Raw genomic sequence first — 22,359 nt, 5'->3', positions numbered from 1 at the left:
TCCTCAGTTTCAGGAGTCCAAGGCCCTGTCTCCCTTCTCCACCTGGGACCCAGTAACCAGAGCCCCCTCCTCTAGGCCTGAGTCCCTTTTAGACCCTCAGACAAACTGACTCCTTAGCACAAACCACCCTCAGGGCCCTACGCGTCCAAGACTCATGGATGTCACCCTCAAGCACCCTATCCATCCTGCGATCTGAGGAAACTGATGCCGCTGTACCCCTTCTGTTATTGACAGACCCTGACATCCATCTATCACCCATGGTTATTCAGACATCCAGGAAGAAAGCACCATGTCCCCCCTCCTAGACGCAGCCTGTTTCCCCTCAAGAGCAGTTGCCCAGCTCCTGCCCCTCCTGATAGAGAGGGAGGCTAGGCCCCATGCGTCTATAAAGGGGTGGGGTGGAGTGTGGCACAGGACACCTGGGCTCCCGAGAGTGTCTCTGTGTGCCTCTGAGGGGGCAGTTCCCGGATGGGTGGGTGGGGGTGGCCAGAGCCAGGGCTTCCAGCTACCAACTCCAGGGTCACGGAGAGCAGGAGTGAAGGGCTCATATTTCTGAAAAAGAAGAGACTGGACGCCTGAATTTGTGGGTCCCAGAGGGAGGAAGGGATTGTGCATCTCGATTTCTGGGTCTATGATACTTGGGACACAAAATTCTCAGGTGGGACCCTAAGTCCCAAAGAAGCGGGGACTGAGCTCTTCTTGGGTCAGGGAGAGGAAGGGCTGGCGGCTGGACTCCTGAGCCCAAGGGAGGAGGACACTGAGGTCCTGGACTCCTGAGTCTGATGGAGGAGGGGCTGGAGGCGGCTTTCTCTTCTCTCGGATGAATTGGAGCTGGAGGTCCCTGAAAAGCCAGCCTCTGGGTCTTTGTGTAGGATCCTGAAAGCTCAGAGACCTGTCTCCCGAATCGCTGTCAAGGGCAGAATCTATGCGGCTGGGCTGCCACCTTTACAGAGGCGCAGACTGCCTTGGGGAACAGGCGCCCGGATTTGGGAGTTGCGGGTCTCGGCGACGCCGCAAGTTCCTAGGAGGCGGCCTTGGTGGGGAACATTCGGCAGCCGGCTCTGCAAGTGCGGAGAAGCGGGGGTAGGGGGCGCCAGAGAGCCGGGACTCCGCCCTCGGGGGCGGAGCCTTCCGCCGGACTCCTCCCCCTCCCGCCCTCCTCCCTCTTCCTAGCTCCGGCTCGGCCACCAGCTCCGGCCTCGGCGCCCCCTCCCAGAGCCCCCTCCCCGGAGCGGAGCCCACCCGAGGGCACCTCTCCCGCCCCCCGACAGCCCAGCCGCCCGGACAGAACAGCAGCCCCGGGGGGCAGCCCCCCTCCAGCCTCCCTCCAGCCCAGCTCTGCCAGGTCCCCCCAACCATGAATCTCTTCCGATTCTTGGGAGACCTCTCCCACCTCCTAGCCATCATCTTGCTACTGCTCAAAATCTGGAAGTCCCGCTCGTGTGCCGGTGAGACACCCACGGGGGCCGGAGGAAGGGGGAGAGTGCGGGGGACACCCCAGGACTCGGGGAGAGGGTTTGGAGGCATAGGGGGACGGGTCCCCTTTCCCGTCCCTGCTTGCTGGGGGTCCCCCTTCCAGGTCCGGGGTCACCAGGGGGTCAGCTCCTTTCCGCAAATCGGGGATGCATCCAGTTTGGTGGGGGTGGCTTCAGGCACCGAGTTCAGCCTCCCCCCGGCCCCCATCAGGGTGGCCTCAGAGTTGCTGGGGCTGGGAACAGGGAGCTGTGGCAGGCAGGGAGGTGGCTGGAAGTTGGTGACGTGGACTGTAGCGGCCAGGAAGGGAGCCGGAGGCAGGCGACCTGTTCTGGAGGCCAGAGGTCAAGGGGGGGTCCTCCTGAGGCCCCACCTTGGATCCGGACTGCAGGAGGACCCTGAGGGTGTTGGGGGTGGCCGTGAGGCCTAGCCCGGGACACAGCCTCGGGCTGGAGTAGCTTTGGGGCCGGGCTGCCCCCTGGCTGTGGGCCGTGGGAAAGAGCCCTGCTCCGGCCGCCAGCTGGGGAGGCCTCCGGGGACAGCTGCCCTCCAGAGCCGCCTCCAGGATTGTTCCAGGCCTTGGCCCCTGGTGTATTGACCCTGCCTCTCTGCACCACAGGGATTTCAGGCAAGAGCCAGGTCCTGTTTGCTGTGGTGTTCACTGCCCGCTACCTGGACCTCTTCACCAACTATATCTCACTCTACAACACGTGCATGAAGGTAAAGGCCTCCTGAGGGGGAGCCACCAGGAGGGTCGGGGGAGGAGGGAACGTGGGTCCCAGGCTTCAGGGAGGAGGGGGCTAGGGGTCCAGACTGCTGAATCTAAGGAGGGCGGTGACAGTGACTGGGACTCCTGGGTCTGAGGGGCTGGAGGCCAGGACTCCTAGTCTGAAGGAGGAGGGGCTGGGGGCTGGACCCCTGGGTCTGAGGGGGGAGGGGCTGGGGGTCCCGACTTCTTAGTCTAAGGAGGCTGGGGGCTGGGGCCCTGTGCCTGGAGCTGAAGCTTCCTCCTCATCCTCACCCGACAGGTGGTCTACATCGCCTGCTCTTTCACCACAGTCTGGATGATTTATAGCAAGTTCAAAGCCACTTACGACGGGAACCATGACACGTTCCGAGTGGAGTTCCTCGTCATTCCCACGGCCATCCTGGCGTTCTTGGTCAACCATGACTTTACCCCTCTGGAGGTAGGCCACCTGCGGGTCCTGGTAGTGGTGTAGTGGGGTGGGCTGCGGGAGAACGGCTGTGGACGGTGGGCCGAGTCAGAGGCTTCCTTCTGCAGGGTTTGCTCAGACTTCCTCCTTTTAGGAAATAACGTTCAAAACAGGGGCCCTGGAGTCGGATGACAGCAATGTCACGGCAGCAGCACTCACCAAGCAGCAGACGCTGCTCTGAGCGTGTCACACGTGTCAGCGCATTACTTTTCACAGCAGCCCTATTTTATAGATAGGAAACTGAGGCTTGGGGAGTCAAAATGACTCTTCCAAAATTATTGGCCTAATGAATAGTTCAGGAGTTGGGAACGGGGGCTCTAGGGGGCTAGGCTACTTGGATTTGAATCTGTTACTTTCTATTAGCATGACCTTGGAACTTGACTTTTTTTGCCTCAGTTTCCCTATCTGTAAAGTCAAGATTAGGTCACTGTGAGGATTTCCTGAGACTAGCCAGCATGGCTTACACAGGGACTTTAGAACCAGAGAGCCAGGATTTGAGGCTTCCCTGGGGGCTCAGATGGTAAAGAAGCTGCCTGCATTGCGGGACACCAGGGTTTGATCCCTGGGTAGGGAAGATCCCCTGGAAGAGGAAATGGCAACCCACTCCAGTGTTCTTGCCTGGGAAATCCCATGGACAGAGGAGCCAGGTGGGCTACAATCCATGGGGTTGCAAATGCTTGCACGTGACTCAGTGACTAACACTTTAGAAGCTGTGGGGCTTTGGGCAAGTCATGTAATTTCTCTATGTCTGAGTTTTCTCATCTGTAAAATGGGAACAGTTCCTGCTTCATAGGTTCTAACTCGGGACTGATATTGATAAAGCACAGTGTCTGGCCGTAGGTAGGAAGTGCTGCCCATGACTGTTGCAGTGCTTTGGCTTTCTACTCCTAAAGGCTAGCTGTCGTGGTTTTTATTGCCTGGTATTTTGGTAGGAGCTATACAGTTTCCTGGGAGTAATTTTGAGAGGGACTGTGGTCAGTCTGCCATCTCCTGCCTCCAGGGGCCTGGCAGGAATCAAATTCAAAGCAGTCTTTCCTTCCCCAGTACCACTCACTCCTGCTTGTAAGACGCTGGCCCTGGAACTTCCCTGGTGGTCCAGTGGTTAAGACTGGTGGTTAAGACTCTGCACTTCCAAGGCAGGGGCCACGGATTTGATCCCTGGTTGGAAAACTAAGATTCCCGCAAGCCGCCCCTGCTGTGCTGATGTTTTTAACAGAAACTATAATTCAGGAGTTTTCCTGAGATGTCTCACTTGACAGTTTTGGCTACAGATTCCAAATCTATTTCTAAAAGCATCCTGCAGTCTTGACAAATCTGATTGAGGGGTAACTTTGGCCCAAGTGCCCCAGAAATGTCAGAAGGGGGAAACCCAAAGCTTAGTTGCAGGGTCTGGACTTGGCAAACTTCGGATCACCATCATCTTGCATGGAGCATTCACTGAGCTGGACCCATTTTACAGGCAGGGAAACTGAGGCTGGAGGAAGGCAGTGGGGCTTGCTTTAGGTAGAAGAGGCTGGACCAGGATCTAGGCTTCTTGATTCCAGGTTGGGTGGTTTGGTTGAGTGGTTCCCTCATTCAGAAGGAGGTCACTTATGCAAAGTACTGGCACCAAATCTATGTCTGACTCTGCACAAATCCGTCATCATCCCGTCTGATCCCTTCGCCACCTGAGGAAGCAGACCTCGTCATCCCTCTTTCTTTTAGGACTAAGGTGAGGCTCCCAGCTGGCAGTAGTGGTAAATAACCTGTTTGCCAATGCAGGAGATGCAGGTTCGATCCCTGGGTTGGGAAGATCCCTGGAGGAAGGAATGGCAACCCATTCCAGTATTCTTGCCTGGAGGAGAATCCCATGGACAGAGGAGCCTGGCCAGCTACAGTCCATAGGGTCGCACAGAGTCGGACACGATTGAAGCAACTTAGCATGCAAGGTGAGGCTCAGAGGTGAGACCTCACAGAATTTGAACCAAGGTTCACCTGCTTTCAAAATCCATACTTTGTTAGTCTCTCAGTCGTGTCCAACTCTTTGCAGTCCCATGGACTATACCTGCCAGACTTCTCTGTCCCTGGGATTCTTCAGGCAAGAATACTGGAGTGGGTTGCTATTCCCTTCTCCAAGGGATGTTCCTGACACAGGGATCAAACCCTGGTCTCCTGCATTACAGGCAGATTCTTTATCTTCAGAGCCACCAGAGAAATTTTAAAACCCCATGCTACCTCCAATTAAAAAGAAAAGAAAACAAAAAACCCTTGCTAGCATTGGGTGCATGCTGAAGAACTTTTTTAATCATAGAAGGAAAGGATTCCTTAAAAATTCAGATGTCATGAATAAATCAAATAAAAATACAACAGACCTTTTCTCTCTTTTTTTGTCATGATTCTATTCCCCAAGGCTAGGAATTGGGTATATATCCATTTAATGGATATGTTTCCTGAGAGCCTCAAGTAACCTGATTTACTGAGAACCTTGCTGGTGGATTCTGAGTGATTATGGGAACAAGCCCTGAAGTCTAGCTGCCAGGATAGGAATCTGTTTCTACCCACATCTCAGTTGTGTGGCCTTGGACAAGTTACTGATCCCATGGGCCTCAGTCTTCTCATTTGTATAAGGGGGATAACAATAGGTCTTAGCTCATAGGGTTAAGGCATAAGCCAGTTAGTAGCTTTAAGGTACATAAAGCAGTGTCTTCAATGTAGTAATTGCTATATAAATGTCACTTCTTAGAAATACATCCTGTTGGTCACCACTTTGCTCCCACAAACCAAAACCACCCAGGAGGAATCACACCTGCCAGCTGGTGTTGTTGTCTGACTGGAGGTTTCAGTGAATTAACATCTCACAAGTCACCCCAGGTGGGGCTTTGAGGGAACTGGGGACTGAAAAGGGGCCAGCAGCTGTCTTCCCTCTCTTGGTCTCCCTCCTACGATGCCCTGTCTTGCTTGCAAATGATGATGGTCAGTGCTCCCTGAATGGTGGCCCATGACAAGCACCTGGGGACCTCGCTCCCATTCTCTCGTGCATTCATCCAGGCATGGAGTAGGTTCCAGGCACTATGCCAGGGGCTGGGCCCATAGAGTGCCCAAGGTGTAGGCTCCTGGGCCTCACGGAGCTCACAGTCCGGTCAGAGCTGCCAAGAGGAAGACAAGACAGGGGCTGTGACAGTCCTGGGGGGAGGACGGTCAGGGAGGACCTCGCTGATGAGCTGAGGTTGGAAAGAGGTAGAAGAGGCAGGATGTGACTGTCTCGGGGGAGAGCTGCAGGAACAGCAAGTGCAAAGGTCCTGGGGCAGGAAGGAGGCTGGTATGTTGGAGAACAGACAAGGCCTGGGTAGTCCCTTGTAGCCTGGAGGGACTAGGAGGTGAAGCTGGATCAAGGAGAGCCTTGAAGGTTAGGAACTTAGAGCCAAGGTTAGGAGCTTGGGTTTTATTCTTGTTGTGATAAGAAGTAGCTACTGGAGAGTTTTGACCCAGAGTGACACGGTCTGATTTATGTGTCTCAAGCTTGCACATTGAACGTTGCCCCTACCAGGGCAGGAAAATCACCCCCACTTTAGAGAGAAGGAGGTGGGGGCTCTAAGAATCTGGGTCTCTTGCCCAAGGTCTCGTAGAAGGGAAGTCTCAGAGCCAAGATCCCAACCTGGTCCTCCCTTGGGAGAGGCGTAATTGCCAAGTGCTCCGAATACCAGCTCTGAACTCTTCGTTCGAATCCCAGCTCTGCCACTTTCTAGCAATGTGATCCTGGGCATATCTCTTACTGTCCCTGAGCCTCAGTTGCCTCATCTGTAGAAGGGAATGCTGGGGATTTCCTGGTGGTCCAGTGGTGAGGACTCAGCACTTTCATTGTCAAGGCCCAGGTTCAGGCTCCGGTCGGGGGAACTAAGGTCCTGCAAGCCATGTGACTCGGCGGAAAAATAAAGCGGGGGAGAATGCTAATAATTTTACCTCTCTCGTGGGTTATTGTGGGGATCGACAGAATACGTGTGGGCTGGGCAGAGTGGTTGCTGGCACACGGTGAGTGCCCGGCAGGCATTGTTATCCACTCTCCCCGGTCACTGCGCCTCCAACCAACACGCCCCGTGTCCTCCCCCTTCTCTTCCGCCCTGTTCCCTCCCGCCCTCTGCTGCCAACTCCCCGGCACCCCCTGGTAGATCCTCTGGACCTTCTCCATCTACCTGGAGTCGGTGGCCATCCTGCCGCAGCTGTTCATGGTGAGCAAGACGGGCGAGGCGGAGACCATCACGAGCCACTACCTGTTTGCGCTGGGCGTCTACCGCACGCTCTATCTCTTCAACTGGATCTGGCGCTACCACTTCGAGGGCTTCTTCGACCTCATCGCCATCGTGGCAGGCCTGGTCCAGACGGTCCTCTACTGCGACTTCTTCTACCTCTACATCACCAAAGGTAGCTGGCGCGGAGGCGGTGGGGGAGCGAGCCTGCACCTCCTCCATCTCCCGCCCTCCCTCCCCTGGGGCCCTGGCTCCATCTCCTCTGCCCTGTATCCCTTGAAGGAAGACAGAACAAAGGGAGGGGCAGTGGTGGCCTCTGAATTTCTTCTCTTGGGATTTGTCCTAAGCCCTTTCTCCTGCCCTGAGCTTCCAGATCCACAGTCTCTCAGTCTCACACCTGTTAACAGATCTGAAAGCAGCAGCCCCAGCAGCGCTCAGGGAAGGGCGGGCGTCTTCTCTGCTGATTGATCTCTGTCCTCACTCTCAGGGACTCAGGCCCACCAGGATTCATTCATTCAGTCAGTCAGTCAACCAACAAATTTAGGGAACACTTTCTATGTCCATGGTCAGGGCTAGGCTCTGAGATACTACCACAGGGGAAGAGATGGATGAAGCCCTCCCCTCCTTTTTTGTATTATAGTGTGTGTGTGGAGGAGGGTGGGAGGAGGGTGTGGGATGAATGAACAGGAGAAATGACTGCAAACGGTGAGAAGGGGAGAGATGGAAAGGAACCAGGGAGGTGGTGGTGGAGAGTGAGGGGTTGCCATACATGGGGGTGGCGGTTGGGGGAGGCCTCTCAGAGATGATAATTAAAAGCTAGGTCCCAAGTCAGTTAGCAGGAAGAAAGAGGAGACTGGAGGGCAGAGGCCTGGAGGCAGCACAGGATTCCCGGCAGGGAGGGCAGAAGGCGGGGGTGGTTTCGGCCACTGCCCATCAGAGATCCAAGGCCTCCAGGCCCAGGAGTCCTTCCAGGATGGAAGAATAGCCAGTGTTAGGAGAAATGGGTCCATGGATCAGTCCCTCAGCCTCAACCCTCAGTAATTCGGGTTGATCCCCCACTGTGGCTAATCCAGACTCCGGAGGCTGCCCGTGCCAGCCCAGCATCCAGCCCCTGGTGTGGGTGTGGGAGGCTGTCCGTGCTTTGGGGGCCCCATGGTCACGCCCTCCCCCGCCCCTCTCTTCACAGTCCTAAAGGGGAAGAAGCTGAGTTTGCCCGCGTAGCCCCGGTCCGTCTTCGTCTCCAGGACAGCGGCTGCGAGAGGCAGTGGAAGGCGACGCGAGATGAAGAGCCTTCCGGTCCAGGGGTGACTTTTTTAAGAACCCACCTCTCCTGGCTCCCCAGCTCCACGGCTGCTGGGTTTCAAGGGGGCGGTGGAGGACCCAGGTGTTGGGGGAGCTCAGGACCTGGGCTGTTTGTAGTTTTTTGCCTTTTAGAGAAGAAAAAAAAAATCTTTCCACTATTTAGTTTTTGATTCTGATGACTCCTTTCTTTTCTTACTCTCCGGCTCTGATTTTTATAAACTGTTTTAAAGTGTCCTGTGGGGCGAGGCAGGGTTGGAGATCTTTCCCCTCCCCTGAGCCCCTTGGCTTCCTTCTGGATCCCACCACTCCACCTTCCACCCCACCTCCAGCCCCACTGGTCGCCAAACACTAACTCTGCCGATACCCACCTGACACCTGCCTGCCTGCCGGACCTCTGACCGTGGCCATGAACACACACCCCCATCCACCTCCTGCCCCCCAAACTTTTGCACTGGGGAGAGGGAGGAGGGGAGGAAGTTCTCCCCTGATTTTTCATAGTAATTTTTTCCAGAATTTGGATTTTTTGGTCTTTTTTTTTTTTTTGACAATTTAGGGGGGCGTGGGAAAGGGGTTGGCCCGAGGGGTCACATTTTTGTACAGAACTGAAGGTTGATTCTTTGTTCTCTTGAAATAAACTGAGGAAAATGATGCCTCTCTTTTGCTACTCCTTGCCCTCTCTCTGGTGTTTGTGGGGGTACCCCTGACCCCGGCCCCTCTCTCTCTGCTTCTGCTTTATCCTGACCACTGTTGGCAGGAGACCCAGGCCTGAGAGGAGCAGGAAGATAAGAAACTGGGCTCCGAGACTAGCTGCACCCTGACCACCGGGGAAGAGGTTTTGGAGGAAGAAAAGATCTCGAAGATTCGTCTTGTCTTGGCACACCACTTCCCTGACAGTTCTCCCTAATCCCAGGGTGGCAGAGGACAGCCTTCCAGAGTCTGTGATTTGAAAGTCACCAAGGGACAGCCCCCCGCCCCCGCCCCTCCGTCATTTTACATTGTGTGGAACCGCTTTATGTTTTCCTTAAAAAAAAAAAAAAAAAAAAAGGAATTGGTTGCCAGCCTTTAAAAACCAGATTTTCCCATTAAAATCGAGATTTCTGGCTCCTCTTGAAAAAATATCCGTCAATCTGACAATGCTGGGTCCTCATTTCTGGGTGGCAGCAGATGGCTGGAATGAATGGCTGGGACGCGAACTCCACCCCCTCCCCCCGACTCCCGCCGCCTCCCCCTCTAGTCCCCAGGACTTGGCTGAGGGGTTGAGACCATCTATTATTGGGCTGATGCTGTTTTGTGGTTTTGTTCTGTGAAGTTCAAAGGAAAGTGAATATTTGCTGTGTTTCCCTCCAGACTGGCTTCACATTTGGTCTGTTTCCTTCACTCATGTTACCTGCCTGGTCCTTGTCAGCCTTTGGAGTTTTGCCCTGGATTCTGCCAGATCCCCTACATGTCTGCTAAGACCTTCCTTAGTGGGCCCCAGTTCTCCCCTAGGCTGGCTCTGGAAGCTTCAGGAGGCAAGGAGGTGGCATTTCTGAGCATTTCATGAGCAGCAGGCAGAGTGTGTTGCATGGGTGAGCCCGCGGGGACCCTCAGAGGCCCCTCCCTTTGCTGCGGAGGAAACCGAGGCTCAGCAGGGGTGCGAGTGGCCGAGGTGGCGTAGGTGGCCAGTTTCCTGCTGCTGGATCCCGGGTGCTTAGCCGCTGCTGTGGAGCTTTGCAGATGATTTCCCTTCCTTTCTTGTTAGCCCAGAAGCCTCACATGGAAGATGGAGGAGCAGGCCTGCTTTGGTTGATTCAGGGTCGGGAGCAGGCGTGTTTTTGACCACAGTCTGCAAACCATTGATCTAAATCCGGTCCGAGGCTCTGGTTTGACAGCCAGCCCAGTGTGGGCCCAGAGACATTAAGTGGCCCGTCCAAGGTGATTCAGCCAGTGACAGGGTGAGGACTAGAGCTTGGGGGTTCCTTCTGTCTCCCATGCCGGAAACCTGCCCTCTGCAGGGTTGCTTCTTCCTCCAAGTGCCCATAGGGACCACAGCCTCTTTATTTCTGCACCCCTAGCACTGAGCACTGCCATGTGTGAAACAAAAAAACGGGGACCACGGAGCCCATGTTGGTCTCCCCACAACTCACATCCCTTTGCCCAGTCTGTACATGAGCCCTCTGCAGCCACCATGGCCCTTGTGTGGGTGTGTTTGGATGGCTGGCATAACATTAAACTTCCTTTTTTTTTTTTTTTTATTCCTTGCCAACCTATCCCACATAAAAATAAATGGATGTCCAGTTGTTCTAGAAATACCAGAAGGTTCTAGAGCTGCACTGTTCACTATGATGACCATTAGTGCTTGAAATGTGGTGGCCCCAAGTCAGGGTGTGGTGTCTGCGTAAAATACATGAAGGATTTAAAGAACTCAATGCCCGAGAATGTAAGCTACCCGGCTAGTGACTTTTTATACTGATGATATGTTGAAATGATAACATTTTGGATGTGCATGTTAGTTGCTCAGTTGTGTCCAGCTCTTTGCAACCCCATGGACTGTAGCCTGCCAGGCTCTTCTGTCTACAGAATTCTCCAGGCAAAAATACTGGAGTGGATTGCCATTTCCTTCTCCAGAGAGTCTTCCCAACCCAGGGATTGAACCTGGGTCTCCTGCATCGCAGGCAGATTCTCTACCATCTGAGCCACCAGGTAAGCCCCCAATATTTTGGATACATGGGGTTAAATAAAATGTACATTCATTTCACTTGCCTTATTCACCTTTTCATCCTGTGGCCAGGGGACAAATTTAAACGCCCCATTTCCCTGACACCAAGGCTCAAATTTCACTTCTATTGGACAGCACTGTTCTATTTTTTCGTTTTTATTTTTTGGCTGCCCTGCTGCTTGTGGGATCTTAGTTCCCCGACAAGGGGTCAAACCTGTGCCCCCTGCAGTGGCAACACAGAGTCCTAACGGCTGGACACCCAGGGAAGTCCTAGACAGCACTGCTCTAGACGGCCTGGGCCACCGTGCTGAACGCTGGGTGCTGAGTGAAGGCTGCCCCTTCCCGGCCCCCACCACTCCCTTCATGGGAGCTTCACCCATTGGAGTCATCTGCTCAGTCTTGTGACCCGAGCACAAGACCCTGATCGGCTTCGGGGTTCTGGAAGAGGATTCCTTTCTCCCCAAACAAGCTTTCAAATATTTGAGGACGAGTATCTCCTCTGATGTCGGTCAGGGACTTGTCATCCTCTAGTCCTTAAACGACTCCTCACTCAGCATGGTTTTGAGCTGAGGAGGTGTCACTGGGGTGAGTTAAAGAAGGGTGGGCTCTCACTGGGCAGCCAGGGGGGCCTGAGTGTTGGCTCTGGTTCTCCTGCCCTCTCCACTGGTGGAAGCATCTTGTCTGTGAACTTGAGCTTCCTCGGCTGGACAATGGGGCACCTCCTACCTCCCTCCCATGGCCAGTGCGAGCGGTAAAGGGCTCACTGTGCGCAGGCCCGGAAGAAGGGTTTCCTTTCCCTCCCATCACTGTCTGTAGCTGTCAAGATGGCACCCAAGGGACTTCCCTGGGGGGCCAATGGCTAACACTCCAGGCTCCCGGCACCAGGAGCCCAGGTTTGATCCCAGGTCGGGGAACTAGATCTCACACATCAAAACTCAGAGCTCCCATGCCGCAACTAAAGATCCCACATGTTGCAACTAAGACCTGGCACAGACAAATAAATAAATAAAACTAAATATTTTTTAAAAAGTGACACTCAGATGGAGAGTCGGGGAGGTGGGATGGAAATGGGACCTGCCGCAGCGACACCCCCTCCCCACAAGGAGACCCCTGGCCGCTCGAGGGACTGGAGAGGAACAGACGTGAGAGGACAGAGGGCTGCTTTCCGAAACCCTTCTGGAGGGAGGATTCTATCTTTATTGGTGTAAACAAGGCTCTCTAGTTGTCGGGCATCATGGCGAGGCGGGGGGCCATCGGGGTGCTCAGATAGGGGGACAAGGAGGAGCTGGCATAGCTCGGGCCGTGGGGGCCAGTGGTGGGCATGTTGACCGGGCTGGCGGCAGACGGCGGGGAGAGGGAGGTCAGGACCACACCACCCTCGTCCAGGGAGCGCTTGTAGGGGACCGGGGCATCGTTTCGGAGCTCCTGGAAGGCCAGGTAGGCCTGGAATATCTGCAGGCAGAGGAGGGTGAACTGGAGGCTGGCTGGGGCGGGCTAGGGAGGGGGCCACAGGGCCCAGCGCTCCCTGAAGCTGGGCTTTGTCTGCCAGGAAGAAGGTGGGGGGCCTTCCCCATCTGCCCGAGACACAAGGGGCTTGCAGAGGCCTGGGTGAGCTTTAAGAGCGGTTAGGTTCTTGCCCTGTTAACCCACACCACCCGCCCTGCCCTGCTGGGGGAGTAGGGATGGGAAAGGGGGCCCTCCTCACCCAGATGAGGATGGAGAAGAAAGAGAAGGTGATGGCGGCCTTGGCGCTGTTGCTCCCCAGGAGGAAGTATCTGGGTGGCGAACGGTGCCACTGGTTGGCCAGGAAGCAGAATCCCACAGCCCAGATGCCTGCCCAGATGACTGGGGGGTCGAGGGAGAGAAGAGGGGCGGGGTGGGGGGGGGACGGTGGGCTCAGGAAGGGCGGGGGCTGAGGTCTCCACTGTGGCCTCTCCCTCCCAGCCCTCTTTAAAGAACCGCCCGGTGTGGGCTGCTCCATCTGCTGCGGGGGTCGGCAGCCACCTGTGACGTTTTCCATTTCAATCAATTAAAGATTTCAGTCCATTAAAATAGATTATTAAAAAAATTTTCGGGACTTCCCTAGTGGTCCAATGGTTAAGACTTCGCCTGCCAATGCCAGGAACACAAGTTCAATCTTCGGTCCAGGAGGAAACCACATGCCTTGGAGCAACTAAGGTTGTGGACCACAACTTCTGAAGCCCTCACGCCCTAGGGCCCGTGCTCCGCAACAAGAGAAGCCACTTCAATGAGAAGCCTGTGCACCGCAACTAGAGAGTGGCTGCCGCTCGCCGCAACTAGAGAAAGCCTGAGTGCGTCAATGAAGACCCAGAGCAGCCAAAAATAAATAGGTAAGGAAAAAAATTTTTTTTAAATTTCCACCCCTTGATGGCACTGGCCAAACTTTGAGTGCTCAGCAGCCATGCATGGCCCGTGGCTTCCGCACTGGGAAGCCCAGGCACAGAACAGCTCTGCCCTCACAGAACCTTTTGGATGTTGCTAGACTCAGTGATCTTTAGGGGCCCACCTAGCCCTGAGTCTCTGGAACTGGGAAGGTGTGGAAGAGGAAAGGAAGGAGCCTGAGGCATGAGAAAAAGGAACAAGCAAGTGTTGGGCGCTGTGTGCCAGGCTCTGTCTAAGGTGCTCAGCATTGGTCAGGAGGCTAGGCTTGGCTTGGAAGCCTGGATCTGCCGCTCAGGGTCCGATTATACAACCTCCGTGAGCCTCTGTGAAATGGGAATCTGAACAGGCCATGCTTCCTCAGGTGGTTCTAAGGAAGAAAGGAGACGGGCTATGGGGTGCCCTTGACGCGGTGCCATGGCACGTGGGGGCGTGCCCGGAAAGTGTCAGCATTACCACAGGTGTCCTTTCTTGCCTTTCATCCTCAGAAAAATCCTGGAGGGGGTTTTTGTTTTGTTTTTGGTTTTTGGCCATAACCACATGGCACGTGGAACTTCCCTGACCAGGGACTGAGCCAGTGCCTTCTGCAGTGGAGGAACAGTCTTAAACACTGGACCACCAGGCAGTGGGGGTTTCTATCCCAGCTTCTATGGAAGCTCAGAGACGGGAGGAGACCTGCACATCAAGGCTGCACCGGAGGTGAGATTTCAAACCCTGCTCTGCCTGGCGCTGCGCTCTGCACTCTGCCTCCCGCCACTGGTGGCTTTTCAAGAAAGGCTGTGAAGAAGGGAGGTGAATGCCAAGAGAAAGCTGGGCAGAAAGAGAGGCTTCTAGAGTTACCCTCAGGGTCAGAAGAGGTGACCTTTGCACTAAGTCTGAGGGATGGGCAATGACTCCCTGAAATGGTGGGTGCAGAAGAGCTTCGAGAAACGAGGGACGAAGCTCTGGGTCACAGGCAGAGGATGCTCTGAGGTGGTGTCCTGGGGGCCCAGGGGAGCCTGGGGGTGGGGGCTGGGAGCTTGGGGCGGGCAGTGCTGGGGCTCACTCACCGGCCAGGATGAGGTCCAGGAGCTGGAAGGCTGTCTTGAAGCGGGTGCTGGAGAGGCGGACCTCGTGGGCGTCCAGGGCCAGGAAGGCCAGCGAGCTGAGGAAGGACAGCAGGCCAGCCCCCACAGCGAAGCTGCAGGCCGCGCTGTTGCTGTTGAGGACGCAGTGCAGCTGTGAGTTGTCGGTCTTGTTCTGATAGCCGTCAGTCAGCAGGGAGGAGAACACGATCAGGGAGAAGACCTGTGGGTGCGGATAGGGGCAGGGGCGGTTTCCAGAGCCGGAATGGAGCTCCGTGTCTTCCCAAATCCGCTCCTCATCCCTCATCCCCATCACTGAGGGGGGGGGGCGGGGCAGGGTCTGCCGTCCACTCCCCCAGTGGTTCCAAGCCCTCCCTCCCGATAACTTCCTCTGAGCCTCCATCCCTGCTTGGCTCGGGCCTCATCCCCTCATCCCGTCTGCTGGGGCCCTGCCCCAGCCTTGCGCCAGCCTCCCTGACTCCAAGTCTCCCCACTCAGCTCCCCAGGGAAACTTCCACACTCTGCCCATCCTGGCTCCCAGCACTGCCTGCCCCTCCGCAGCCCTTCACCTCTCCTCACCCCACAAACAAGTACCCGCCGCCAGACCCAACACGAAATGCTTATTAGCACATCACCCGGGACACAGGAAGAGTGAGCAATGAGTCTCTGCCATCCTGTTGATCCCATCTGCCTCCCAGCCCTTCCCTCTGCCTGCCACTGCTTCCTCCTCCCTCCCCGCTCAGCTAATTCCTCTCCATTTTCAAAAAGGAACTTGTGAAATATTCCAAAGACACAGAAAAGAACGGAGGAAACGTAACCAACAGTGAGAACCTGACAAACGTTCCCCTTTGGCTCCAAGATTCTTTAAAAAACAAAAAACTATTTTGGCAATGCCACACAGCTTACAGGATCTCAGTTCTCTGACCTGTGGGTGCGGATCGAACCATGGCAGTGACAGCACCAAATTGTAACTACTAGGTCACCATGGAAATCTCAAGGCTTTTTTTTTTTTTTTTTTTTTTAAAGCAAACACAGGGATTTCCCTGGTGGTCCACTGATTAAGAATCCACCTGCCAACGTGGGGGACACGGGTGCAGTCCCACATGCCACAGAGCAACTAAGCCCATGCAGCGCAACCACTGAAGCCGAGTGCTGTAGAGCCCGTGCTCTGCAACAAGAAAACCCACTGCAATGAGAAGCCCACACGCCACAACTAGAGAGTAGCCCCTCGCTCATCGCAACTAGAGAAAGCCTGCATGCAGCAATGAAGACCCAGTGCCGCCGAAAACAAATATGTAAATAAATCAAATCAAACTTAAAAAACTTTAAAAAGTAAAGCAAATACAGCCTTGGGACTTCCCTGGTCAGGGAACTAGTGCCACCCGGTGTGGCCAAAAAACAAGCAAACGCAGCCTCACTGATATGCTGGCCCTGTCGCCTCTGCGGGCACTGCTCTCTGCACACCGGGGTAGCACCGTCTGCCTCTACTGCCGGCGTCTGCTGTGTCCATCGATGAAACCTCCAGTGTACTTCACCAGCCTGTGTCATCCTTACAGTCACCCTAGGATGTGGGCGCTGCCAACAGTCTCTCTTTTTTTTAGATAGTGGAGCTGAGGCACAAAGAAGGTGGCGAATGGCACAGAGCCCATCAGCTATGAGGGGGCAGCGCCTGGATCTGAACCCAAGCTGCCTGGCTCTTGAATCCGCTTTGCACACGTACGTGCTGTGCATAGTCGATCGGTTGTGCCCGACTTTTTGCGAACTCATGGACTGTGGCCCACCAGGCTCCTCTGTTCGTGGGATTCTCCAGGCAAGAATACTGGAGTGGGCTGCCATTTCCTTCTCCAGAGATCCAACCCAGAGATCGAACCCAGGTCTCCTGCACTGCAGGATTATTTACCATCTGAGCCACTAGGGAAACCCTGAATCTGCCCTAACTCCTGCTATGAACGTATCTGCCTGGACCAGATGCCTGGAGGACAGTGGTTCCTGTCACCGTGATTCAGGGACAATTGGAAGCTCTGGTGGCTTGTCCCTGACGGTCACAACACAGCCTGGTGGGGTGACACCAGGTATGGAAGGAACCGGTGTGTATGTGTTGGGAGGTGGGAGCTGGTCCAGGGAGTGCTTTCTGAATGCGGGGAGGCCTATAAGAACAGGCAGGGTGAAGACTACGGAGTGGGATGATCTCTGGGGGTCGGGAGGGAGCAGCGGTGGGGCAGGGTCAGCTCCAGGTGTGTGAAGGCCCCTCTGGGGCCATGCAGAGATGGACTCTGGTGAGACTGGAGGCCAGGAGGCCGGGAGGCTGGGGAGAAAGCTGGGGCCTGCAGCTGTGGAGGGAGTCAAGATTTGAGCAGAAAATGAACCCAGGGGGCTGGATTTAGGAGGAAGTAAGGTTTGATCTGAACTGCACCTTAACTAATAAGTTTTGGGGGAGGGATAAATTGGGAGACTGGGGTTGACATGTACACACTGCTATATATAAAATAGATCACAAGTAAGGTGGCTCACAAGTAAGGGAGATGGTGAAGGACAGGGAAGCCTGGCGTGCTGCAGTCCATGGGGTCGCAAAGAGTCTGACACGACATAGTGACTGAATAACAGGTGGCTCAGTGGTAAAGAATCTGCCGGCCAAAGCAGGAGACCTGGGTTCTATTCCTGGGTTGGGAAGATCCCCTGAAAGAGGAAATGGCAACCCACTCTGGTATTCTTGCCTGGGAAATCCCATGGACAGAGGAGTCTGGCAGGCTACAGTCCATGGGGTCACAAAGAATCAGACACGACTTAGCAACTAAACCACAAAACAAAGGACCTACCGTATAGTATGGGGAACGCTACTCAATACTCTAATGGCCTGTATGGGAAAAGACTCTAAAAAAAGGGTGGATATATATGTATGTATAACCGAATTGCGTTATACAGATTCAGTATACTGATTCCTGAAACAAACGCAATATCAACTATAATCAACCACACTCCAGTAAGAATTAAAAAGGAAAAACTGAGGAGTTTTGCAGGCAGACAGGAGGAAGGGCATTCCAGGCAGGCCGAACCATGTGTGCAAAAGCCAGCTGCTGCCGAGTGAAGCTCCTGCAGGGGTTGGAGAGAAATCTTAGCTGAGGGATCTGGTATGAAGTGAGGCTGGAAATGCAGGTGGGGAGGCCAGACCCTCAGAGGCCTTGAACACCAGACGGAGGGGACTGGACTTGGGAACCATGGAAAAAATTAAATTTCTCACTTAGGCTTAAATTTATGCATGGCAGGGCTCTCAGCAGAGGATGGCCAGGGTTAGACCTGGGGGTTCAAGGCAAACTCCAGGGTCATGATGGATGGAAAGGGGCTCCTGGGAATCCTGTGAGATTTAGGATGCGACATTAGATTTGGTGATTGATTGGATGTGGTGGTGCCTGGGGATGGGAGGGAGGGAGGAGACAAGGAGAAGGAAGTTCATTAGAATTTGAACTCCTGGACAGGGTGTACGTGGGACCCTTCTGTCTGCACCCAGGACCCAGTGCCAGGCTGGACCTCCGCACACGTGTTGGAAGAGTGAATGACTGGCCCTTCTTTTTGGCTTTTGCCCTGCCCTTTAGAGTAGGAGCGGGGAGGCAAGGATTGCCCCTAAACTCCTCAGCCTCTGTCCATCCGCCTCTCTCCTTTGTCTTACTTGCCTTCTCTGAATAAGAACAAACAAAATAATAATGACTTTGTTGTTGTTGTTCAGTTGCTATGTCGTGTCCGACTCTTTGGCCCACCAGGCTCCTCTGTCCACGGGATTCCCCTGGCGAGAATATTGGAGTGGGCTGCCATTTCCTTCTCCAGAGAATCTTCCCAACTCAAGGGCTGAACCTGAGTCTCCTGCATTGGCAGCTGGGTTCTTTACCGCTGAGCCACCAGGGAAGCCTAGTAATAATGACTAGTCTCTCCTTTTGTCCAGCACTTTAGCTCTAAGGGAGGGTATTCACATCCATTCCGTTTCAGGGCTGCAGCACTGAGTCTGCAGGAGGGGAGCGTCTTGCCCTGCTGGTCCGAGACAGAGACAGGTCAAGGACAGGAAGGCTCATTGATCATTTTTGAGCCCAGATACATTTTACCTGCGCCACCTCCCTGCAGCCTCGCTCCAGTCCCGCATGCTCGAGGTTACAATAATTCATTGCTGTTTCACAGGTGATAAATAGAAGCCTTGATGGCGCAGTGGAAAGAGCCAGACGTGTCTGACCCCACCCGCTGGGTGGACCTGGGCCAATTACTCACTGCTTGGCACCTCAGTTTCCCTGTCTGTCCTGTGCCCCAAAGAGGTGGGGGACTGGCCCTGAAGGTAATTCTCATGACTGGCCAGAGAGGAGACGTGTCCTCTCAAGGTGAGTCATGGAGAGATGGGATTGGAATCCAGCCCCCCTGACTTCCGGGTCCGTGGGCTGTCTCTCTGCTGACCGCCCCCCGTCCCCAAATCCTTGGGCTGCTGTTGGACACCCAAGAAGGGGGCTTGGCTGGGCTCCAACCCTCTGAAGCCCGAGTGCGACCTCCTTCCACACCCTTCCTGGCCTGTCCCCAGCGAGGGAGCAAAGATTCATCAGTTAAGGCACCAGCTGGCGGGCGGCCGTGAGGACAGGAGCACCAGCTGCCCAGAGACTCCCTACTGAGGAGCCAGGCCAGGGGGGGAAGGAGAAGAGGGCGGCAGGCGGGAGGAGGGAGGCGGCAGGCAAAGTCCGTGACTGAAGAGTCTGGCAAGGTTGGCGGCCCTTCCCCCCAGCCCTTCTCCACACCAGTCCACACCAGCTGGGCCTCCTTCTCCCTCACCTCCCGCCCTTCCTTCTGAAGCACTGGAAACCTGCGCATCCTTGGGACTTGCCCGCCAGCTGGGTGATGTCCTTGGGCAAGTCACTCAACCTCTGTGAGCCTTGGTTTCCCCTTGGGTCCAGCAGGCGTCAATGCCCACGTCATAGGGTCACGGTGAGGAGCGGAAATGCTGACACCACCGAGGGACTGGGAACTGGGGCATGGAAGGCGTTTTCCCCGCTTCCCTGGGGTGACGACGATGGAGATGAGTCCCCACCACCCTATGCCTCCCCCAACCCATCTCTCTGCTTGATCCTAAGTTGGTCCCAGTAATCATTGCTATTGAAGGAATGATGACTACTTGCCAGGCCCAAGGTGACAGGCTGAGAGGCACTGATTTCATTTGGACATACAGTCTTTCCTGATGAGCAGGAAGGACTAGACACATGAGGGTCTGGAGGTTCAGAGAAATCAAATTTCTGGTTCAAGGTCACACAGCCCTAGCATGACCAGGCAAGTTATCAAATAAAACGGGGCACTTTTGAGACTTAAAGGAGGTGCTGCTGATAATCACGCCAGGACTGAGCCAGGCAAGCAGGGGAGGATGTTGCTCTATGTGGACACCATGTGGCCAAACTAGGATCCTCAGCCAGGCCTGATCGATCCTTCTGGAATAGGACCCTGGGTTCAATTCCAGATATTCCCCCTACTCCCCTGACCCAGATCAAGTCTCATCATCTCTCTGGGCCTCAGTTCCCAACTCTGCCAAAGGAGCACCATGGAGGCTACACAGTGTAAAGCCCAGAGTCACAGCTCTAACTCCTCAAGCACTGAGGTCCAGAGAAGGGCAATGAGCAGGTCAAGGTCACACAGCAAAGTCAGGGGCTCAGTGAGGATTTGCCCCCAGGTGTCTTGACTCTTCAGGAATGTGGTAATGATTAAACAAATGCAGGTAAAGTCCTTGCTTGGCACCGTGCCTGGCACACAGTGACCACCCACCCCTCTGGCATCCTAGGTCTGAGAGGTGGAAAATGAATGGGCTGTATTCTCACAGACCCCAGTTTGAGTCCCTGCCTCTTACTGTGTGACCTTAGCCAACAGTGTTCATTGGAACTTTCTGCCATGATGGAAATGTTCTAGATCCTCAATGTCCAATATGAGAGCTGCCAGTCACATGTGGCCACTGAAATGTGGCCACTGTGACTGGGGAATTAAAAAAATTTTTTTCTGGCTGCACCATGCAGATTGTGGGATGTTAGTTCCCAGACCAGGGAACAAACTCCAGCCTCCAGCACTGGAAGCACGGAGTCTTAACCACTGGATCGTCAGGGAAGTCCCTGAATATTTTATTTTCATTAGTTTAGATTAGAATAGTCACATGTGGCTTATGGTTACCCCCTTGGACAGCACAGTCTTCAAAAAAATTATTTAACTTTCTCTGATCCTCAGTTTTCTTCTCTCAAAAATGGGGCTCCTGAGCACCCACTTTACGGCATTCTTTCTTCCCAGGAGAGTTGATAAACGCTCAGAATACTGCAGGGCCTAAAGTTAAGATTCTCAGTAAAGGGTGACTTCATTTACAAGTTCCTTTTGGCTTTGTTCCCCCAGCTGGCCCTTCCTTTCCTCCCACCACCCTGTGCACTGGGTCTGAGAGCTGAGAACCCCTATTTCACGTCACCCACAGGGCAGCCGGCCCACAGGAGGGCCTCACCCCTGCAAAGATCCGTGTGATCGTCTTTGGCCTCTTGAGAAACTGCACAGCTTCACTGTCGGCCAGGTCCTGGAGGCTCTCCGGGATGTGCATGGCGGCTGCTCTGCTGCCCGGGCCCTGGGAGGCCAGAGCAGGGATGCTGGGTTCTGCCGGCTGGGCACTGCCGTCTGCAGGTTCCAGGCCCACCCTGGGGCTCGGCTGCTGCAAGACAACAGGGATGGTGGGGGGTGGTTAGAATCCAAGGTGCAGGGTAAAGGGGCTGCCAGGGATCCCAGGAGGAGGGGGTATGGGATGGAAGAGTATTGGGGAGGGTACCAGGATGGGGTTCTGTGGGGTGAGGGGTCTGCCAAGGGTCCCAGGAGAAGGGGGCAGGGGATGACAGAGGGTTCTTGGGGTCCCAGGACAGGGTTATATGGGGTGAGGGGTCTGCAGGGTTCTTAGAAATTGGTGCATGGGGTGAAAAAGCTGTAAGGAAGCCCCACATCCAGGTGGGGGCAGAGGGTGAAAGGGTGGTTCGATGGTCCCGAGTTGGGGTGCAGGCTGAGGGGGCTTCAGAGAATTCCAAAGTGGGGTACAGGGTGAGGGGGCTGCTGAGGATCCTAGGAACTAGGAATGTAGGCTGAGGAGGATGTAGGGTGAGGGGGCTGCTGAGGATCCTAGGAACTAGGAATGTAGGCTGAGGAGGATGTAGGGTGAGGGGGCTTCCAGAGTCCCAGAAGTGGAGGGGCAGGGTGGGGAGATCTTGGGCCAGGGAGGAGAGGGGAGAGGGTAGGATATTGGGGTGATGTCTCTGACACAGGAGCCAGAGTGCCCATTTTAAGAACTGTGTTAATGGGATTTTTGAGGGATGAGGGGTGCTAGAATGGCGGTCAGAACACCTGGGAGGTCTGAAAACAGGATTCCTTTCAGATTTGGGGGCAACAGCACGCAGAGCAGAGACCCCAGGCACCTCAGGGTAGATTTAAGGCTGTCCTGCTGATGGGGTGATTGCCTTAGAATCAGGACCTTCCCTTAGAATTCAGCTCCATCTTCATAAAAGTGCTTCTCCTCAAGTTTGGACCTCAGATGTGTGGGGAACATGGTCTCCGAACTCAGCTGTCCCCTCATAATGGAGGCGAAGCCCCTGGCGCTAAGCTACCTTCAGAGAATCCGGGTTCTTCCTTTAAGGCGTGGAATGGGGGTGGTGAAGGTTCGGGGAGATGTTGCCTGATACAGGGTCAGCCTTACTCTGGAGGCCGGGTTTAAGTCACCTGCAGGCCGGATCTTCCTTCCGCCCACCCTCCCTGCCTGGTCCCCGGCACCACCTCAGCCTTCTTTTTCTTCCTCTTTTTCCCGCCTTTTCGTTCCTCTACAGCTGATTGGCTGCGCTGAAGCCCCGCCCCAATACCCCCGCCTATTCTAGAGTTGACACGAGCGGGGGCGTGGCTTCAGCGGACGTTAGGCTGCCCGCCGTTGGGGAATCTCTGCCCCAAGTCCCAGTAGTCCCCGGAGTCTCGCG

At 54.9% G+C, this 22,359-nt stretch overlaps 2 protein-coding genes across 2 annotated transcripts; one reads left to right on the top strand and one right to left on the bottom strand.

The window, feature by feature from the left end:
• KDELR1 (KDEL endoplasmic reticulum protein retention receptor 1) lies at nt 1,153-8,876 on the top strand. Its single transcript, XM_018062703.1, has 5 exons — nt 1,153-1,448; nt 2,093-2,193; nt 2,502-2,660; nt 6,833-7,085; nt 8,097-8,876. Exons 1-5 carry the CDS (start codon nt 1,358-1,360, stop codon nt 8,129-8,131), a joined length of 639 nt encoding a protein of 212 aa, XP_017918192.1. The 5' UTR covers nt 1,153-1,357; the 3' UTR covers nt 8,132-8,876.
• Nucleotides 12,073-21,057, bottom strand: SYNGR4 (synaptogyrin 4). Its single transcript, XM_018062702.1, has 4 exons — nt 20,862-21,057; nt 14,360-14,597; nt 12,616-12,755; nt 12,073-12,362 (listed from the first exon to the last, which is right to left on the bottom strand). Exons 1-4 carry the CDS (start codon nt 20,952-20,954, stop codon nt 12,129-12,131), a joined length of 705 nt encoding a protein of 234 aa, XP_017918191.1. The 5' UTR covers nt 20,955-21,057; the 3' UTR covers nt 12,073-12,128.

Source organism: Capra hircus, chromosome 18, assembly GCF_001704415.2.
Source record: "Capra hircus breed San Clemente chromosome 18, ASM170441v1, whole genome shotgun sequence".
NCBI lineage: Eukaryota > Metazoa > Chordata > Mammalia > Artiodactyla > Bovidae > Capra > Capra hircus.
This window is presented reverse-complemented; position numbering and strand designations above follow the sequence as displayed.